Consider the following 6,981-nt stretch of genomic DNA (forward strand, 5'->3'; position numbering starts at 1 on the left):
AACAGATTTCAGTCTGCCTTAAATCCTTTTGATCAAACCTATTTTTGTTAAATTATTTTGTACATAGTGCTTACTAAGATTAAACATAAAATTTCAATACCAGAACACAGGTTAGCTAGGCTTCTTTATTTTTACTCCTTGTAAAGTAACAGCTGTTAAGATAAATTAAAACTCTGTGTTCACTATTTGAGTCTGTGTTCTTTGGTATTTGCCTAACCTAATGATGTGTGAAAAGTGTGATCCAGTTTATTAGGTTATACTCAGGGCTTGGCCTAAACGTTATCTCTTTTTACTTATCAATGCTTCTACCAATTATTCTGTTTTGAAATGTCAAGGGGAAGGTATTTGGCTGAATTGGGGAAAGCGACGTATGAAGGTAAGAATCAATGGTCATAGTACTGCCTTCTTGAAATAATAATACTTTAGGCCAAGCCTTAGTTTGGCTTAGCTAAGTTTAGATTAGTTCCAACTTTTAGTTTAACAAGCTATTATTGTTTCAAACATATTTATCTGCACAATAAAGATGGTGAAATTGAAATGTAATATGAATTTTACGTTATTTTTTACATTTCTTACAACAGTTCAACTTATCACAGTTCAAACTGCTCGCTGTAAGAAAATTTCATCCTTATTAAAATCAAGTTAAAGTCAGTTGTTTTTTAATGTTGCTTAGGATACAATCATTTATTTGTGTTTCATTTTCAATGAAATCAATGGCCTAAGACAACCCGCCCTAATTACAGACACCTACCTAATACCGGTCATTGATATTTAATTATTATTTTCCCATAAAACAAAACTGTTATCAACTGAGTAAATTTGATTTTATATAAGAGTTTTTGACTAAGCACTGTTAATATAACCCTCATTTGTTATCAGGTAAGGATGAAGAATAGGAGATCGACGTCCGGTATTAGGTAGGTGAATGTAATTTGGGCGGTTTATCTTATAGATTTTTACTTTTATGTATGTGATAAAATAATATTTTCTTTTGTTGTTTTTTTTAGATGCAGCTCCGATTGATGTTTAGAGCCTGCCAGTTTTGATAATGGAAGAAAACATTGATATCCAGCATTTGTCTGATATTGGTGTATTGGTAGATAACGATGTTCCTGAGAACAAACAAATGGTTGCAATTGGTGACAGGCCTAATCCTAACAATATAGATAACGATGTTTCTGAGAACCAACAAATGGTTGCAATTGGTGATAGGCCTAATCCTAACAATATAGATAACGATGTTCCTGAGAACCAACAAATGATTGCAATTGGTGATAGGCCTAATCCTAACAATATAGATAACGATGTTCCTGAGAACCAACAAATGGTTGCAATTGGTGACAGGCCTAATCCTAACAATATAGATAACGATGCTCCTGAGAACCAACAAATGGTTGAAATTGGTGATAGGCCTAATCCTAACAATATAGATAACGATGTTCCTGAGAACCAACAAATGGTTGCAATTGGTGACAGGCCTAATCCTAACATTATAGATAACGATGCTCCTGAGAACCAACAAATGGTTGCAATTGGTGACAGGCCTAATCCTAACAATATAGATAACGATGTTCCTGAGAACCAACAAATGGTTGCAATTGGTGACAGGCCTAATCCTAACAATATAGATAACGATGTTCCTGAGAACCAACAAATGGTTGCAATTGGTGACAGGCCTAATCCTAACATTATAGATAACGATGCTCCTGAGAACCAACAAATGGTTGCAATTGGTGACAGGCCTAATCCTAACAATATAGATAACGATGTTCCTGAGAACCAACAAATGGTTGCAATTGGTGACAGGCCTAATCCTAACAATATAGATAACGATGCTCCTGAGAACCAACAAATGGTTGCAATTGGTGATAGGCCTAATCCTAACAATATAGATAACGATGTTCCTGAGAACCAACAAATGGTTGCAATTGGTGACAGGCCTAATCCTAACAATATAGATAACGATGTTCCTGAGAACCAACAAATGGTTGCAATTGGTGATAGGCCTAATCCTAATAATAATATATTTCCCGAAAGCCTGAAATTGAGTTCTGTCGTACCAATTTTAAAAGATAAAAATTCTACAAAATTAGACAATATAAGACCAATTAGTTTACTTTCAGTTTTTTCTAAATTATTTGAGAAGTTAATGATGTTAAGGTTGAATAAGTATTTGATGAAAATTAACTTTCTTAGCAGTAATCAATTTGGTTTTGTAAGGGGTAAATCAACTGAAGATGCTTTATTAAATGTCACAGAACAAATATTCAATAGTCTAAACTCAAATTGTAAAACATCAGGACTTTTTATTGATTTCAAAAAAGCGTTTGATTTAGTTGATCATGATATTCTCATAGATAAATTGGAAGCGTTGGGTATTAGGGGAACTGCGTTGTGTTGGTTCAGAAGTTTCTTAGTAGGAAGGAAACAAAAAGTAAAATGTTTAAATCATTACAGCTCTGCGAAAACAGTTGAGTCAGGTGTTCCGAAAGGGTCAGTAACCTCTGGTATTTTATTTCTAATATTTATAAATGATTTATTGGAACTTAATTTTAAGGGGAATGTCAGTGCTTTTGCGGACGACATAGCAATATTTTACTGCAATAAAGATTCTGTAATACTTGGTGAGTCAATCAATCACGATCTCTTGTTGTTAAGACAATGGTGCCTCCAAAACAGAATGCAAATAAATGCAAATAAAACAAAATATGTCAATTTTGATCTTTCAGGTTTTGAAATACCTTTTCCTCTCACTTATCATTCTGCTTCATGTAATTTAGTAGTCTGCGACTGCCAACCTTTAGAAAGAGTAAACAAATTTAAATATCTAGGAATTATTTTGGACGAAAAAATGAGTTTTGATCAACATATACTTAGTTTGCATGCAAAATTAAGGTCTTCAATTAGAACTTTTTATTTTTTAAGGAATATTTGTAGTATTGATTTGTTACGATCACTGTATTTTGCATTAATAAACTCTAGATTACAATATGGATTAATATGTTGGGGCGGAACTTATAAATATTTGATAGATAAACTGAGAACCACCCAAAACTATTTTTTACGTATAATTTTAAACAAATTCAAAACAGAATCTTCTTTCCCTCTTTATAAGCATTTAAATATTAAACCTATTCAACATCTTTTTGTTTTCAAGGTCCAGAGATTATTTTTTATAAGGAGTGGAAATGTGGTTAGTGACAATGTGTATTACAATACTAGGTATGTACGTCAAAACAATTTCAGACTACCCAAAGTCAATAAATCAATTTTTCGCCACTCCTTTGAGTATTTAGGACCGAAGTATTTTAATCAAGTTCCTTCAAACATTAAAAATCTCACAAATCTAAAATCATTCTCCAAACAATTGAATCTCTGGCTTACTGCACAACAAAACATCGATTATTTAAGCAATGTTATCTCATAGATATGGTACCAAAGGCCAATAGTTGCATGTAAGAATGAAATGACCTTCTCTACCTTTCGTTAAGTTTCCAGAATTATTGTTGTTTTGTTATTTATTACCTATAATTATTGTTGTTTTGTTATTTATTACCTATAATTATTGTTATTTATTATTTACAATTAGTGTTATTTAATTGTGCTTGAATAATTTGCAACACTCACATTGTTATTTATTTACATTTTAATTTTAGCAGATACTGATTTTGGTATCTCTTATTATTATGTGTAAATTTTTTACTTTTAACCTTTTTTTAATTGTTCAGATGAACAAGCTAATAGATTAGTGTTATTTAAATTTTGATAGTTTAGATTTTGGTATTACTTATAATTATGTGTAAATTTTTTACTTTTAACCTTTTTTTAATCGACCAGATGAACAAGCTAGAATGCTCACAAATAATGCATCGAAACGTTTGCCAGAACCTGCCTCATTACAACCCTCTGAGTGAGGATAATTTAAACGGCAACAGTTCGTGTAACTTTTCTGTACACTAAATAAAAAGTCAACGGTTCAGTAACACAAAATTAATCAATTTCAACACTTTGTATTTATATAAGACCTTTGCCTGGGCATATACAATGAATATATGTCTGACAGAATAATTGGAGAAATTTAAAAACTAATACAAAATGTTCCAATTTTCAAATAGCTCTGGAGCCTAAACGGTTCATCGGAGATTATCACATTAGGGGTACATTTTGTAGCAAATTTTGTGTACTTTAATTTTTATAATATAGACTAATAACAAAAAGTTGATAGTTTGTGAGTTACAAGCTAAATATTACAAAAAATATCATTTTTTCCATATTTTTCTCATTTTTGTCAATGTTGCGTCAAGAATTTTTGTTGGCAAACCTCAGATTCGGATTCAGCACCCCAAAATACATAAGAAATGGAAAAAATCAAAACTACCCCAAAACTTTCTCGCTATGAGTAAATTTAAATACAAATTTACTGGATTATAAATGCATGTAATAAGTTTGTTCTCAATGGAAATAAATTCATTTATTCATATAGATAACGATGTTCCTGAGAACCAACAAATGATTGCAATTGGTGACAGGCCTAATCCTAACATTATAGATAACGATGTTCCTGAGAACCAACAAATGGTTGCAATTGGTGATAGGCCTAATCCTAACAATATAGATAACGATGTTCCTGAGAACCAACAAATGATTGCAATTGGTGATAGGCCTAATCCTAACATTATAGATAACGATGTTCCTGAGAACCAACAAATGGTTGCAATTGGTGATAGGCCTAATCCTAACAATATAGATAACGATGTTCCTGAGAACCAACAAATGGTTGCAATTGGTGATAGGCCTAATCCTAACAATATAGATAACGATGTTCCTGAGAACCAACAAATGATTGCAATTGGTGACAGGCCTAATCCTAACAATATTGATAACGATGCTCCTGAGAACCAACAAATGATTGCAATTGGTGACAGGCCTAATCCTAACAATATAAATAACGATGTTCCTGAGAACCAACAAATGATTGCAATTGGTGACAGGCCTAATCCTAACAATATAGATAACGATGCTCCTGAGAACCAACAAATGATTGCAATTGGTGACAGGCCTAATCCTAACAATATAGATAACGATGTTCCTGAGGACCAACAAATGATTGCAATTGGTGATAGGCCTAATCCTAACAATATAGATAACGATGTTCCTGAGAACCAACAAATGGTTGCAATTGGTGACAGGCCTAATCCTAACAATATAGATAACGATGTTCCTGAGAACCAACAAATGGTTGCAATTGGTGATAGGCCTAATCCTAACAATATAGATAACGATGCTCCTGAGAACCAACAAATGGTTGCAATTGGTGACAGGCCTAATCCTAACATTATAGATAACGATGTTCCTGAGAACCAACAAATGGTTGCAATTGGTGACAGGCCTAATCCTAACAATATAGATAACGATGCTCCTGAGAACCAACAAATGATTGCAATTGGTGATAGGCCTAATCCTAACAATATAGATAACGATGTTCCTGAGAACCAACAAATGGTTGCAATTGGTGACAGGCCTAATCCTAACAATATAGATAACGATGCTCCTGAGAACCAACAAATGATTGCAATTGGTGATAGGCCTAATCCTAACAATATAGATAACGATGTTCCTGAGAACCAACAAATGGTTGCAATTGGTGACAGGCCTAATCCTAACAATATAGATAACGATGCTCCTGAGAACCAACAAATGATTGCAATTGGTGACAGGCCTAATCCTAACAATATAGATAACGATGTTCCTGAGGACCAACAAATGATTGCAATTGGTGACAGGCCTAATCCTAACAATATAGATAACGATGCTCCTGAGAACCAACAAATGATTGCAATTGGTGAAAGGCCTAATCCTAACAATATAGATAACGATGTTCCTGAGGACCAACAAATGATTGCAATTGGTGACAGGCCTAATCCTAACAATATAGATAACGATGTTCCTGAGAACCAACAAATGATTGCAATTGGTGACAGGCCTAATCCTAACATTATAGATAACGATGCTCCTGAGAACCAACAAATGGTTGCAATTGGTGATAGGCCTAATCCTAACAATATAGATAACGATGTTCCTGAGAACCAACAAATGGTTGCAATTGGTGACAGGCCTAATCCTAACAATATAGATAACGATGCTCCTGAGAACCAACAAATGATTGCAATTGGTGACAGGCCTAATCCTAACAATATAGATAACGATGTTCCTGAGGACCAACAAATGATTGCAATTGGTGACAGGCCTAATCCTAACAATATAGATAACGATGCTCCTGAGAACCAACAAATGGTTGCAATTGGTGATAGGCCTAATCCTAACAATATAGATAACGATGTTCCTGAGGACCAACCTCCAAACAATAAAAGAAAAAAGGAGAAGGTCCATGAGTTAGAGGAAAACGAAAAGAAAGAACAAATAACAGACATGAAGGCAAAGACTACGTAACAGTTAAAGGAAGAGAGGTTCAAGAAAGAAAATGAGAGGCCTGAAGGATTGCAGAATGGAGCGTTCGAAAAATTTGAACGATGAGTTGCGAAAAACCATTTTTGACGAATATTGGGCGTTTGGATCTTGAGAGCGAAGAGTCAGTTTATTAGTAGTTCAATAGATGTTGAAGAAACAAAGACTACTAGGAAGAGGTAAAAAAGTTCAAATAAAAGAAGAGAAGTAACGTTTCTTTATATAGATTTCAACATCAAAGGTCAACCTTTTAAAGTTTGCAAGGGCTGTTTTTTTTAAATACGTTGGATGAACATAACAAATTTATTGCTTTAACAGTTGCAAATAAAATGCAGTCAACTTCTGGTACAACAAAACCAGATCAAAGGGACCGTCGATCTTCCATAAATAAACATTCTCAAGAAATTATTGATGGTGTGATAAATCATATTAAGTCGTGATGGGTCACAGGAAAAGGGACCTTATGATACATATTGTTGAAATTGAGCTATTAGCATTTCTGCATAGAGGGCATTT

The 6,981-nt window shown here is 33.6% G+C and overlaps 1 protein-coding gene across 1 annotated transcript; it reads left to right on the forward strand.

The window, feature by feature from the left end:
- The first annotated feature begins 1,048 nt into the window (after positions 1-1,048).
- On the forward strand, positions 1,049-6,450 carry LOC128984322 (putative uncharacterized protein DDB_G0286901). Its single transcript, XM_054403629.1, has 2 exons — positions 1,049-1,997; positions 4,484-6,450. Exons 1-2 carry the CDS (start codon positions 1,049-1,051, stop codon positions 6,448-6,450), a joined length of 2,916 nt encoding a protein of 971 aa, XP_054259604.1.
- Positions 6,451-6,981: the final 531 nt, after the last annotated feature.

This window comes from Macrosteles quadrilineatus, unplaced genomic scaffold, assembly GCF_028750875.1.
Source record: "Macrosteles quadrilineatus isolate MER2022 unplaced genomic scaffold, UCM_ALF_1.0 Scaffold_2__2_contigs__length_208266976, whole genome shotgun sequence".
In the NCBI taxonomy this organism is placed as follows: Eukaryota; Metazoa; Arthropoda; class Insecta; order Hemiptera; family Cicadellidae; genus Macrosteles; species Macrosteles quadrilineatus.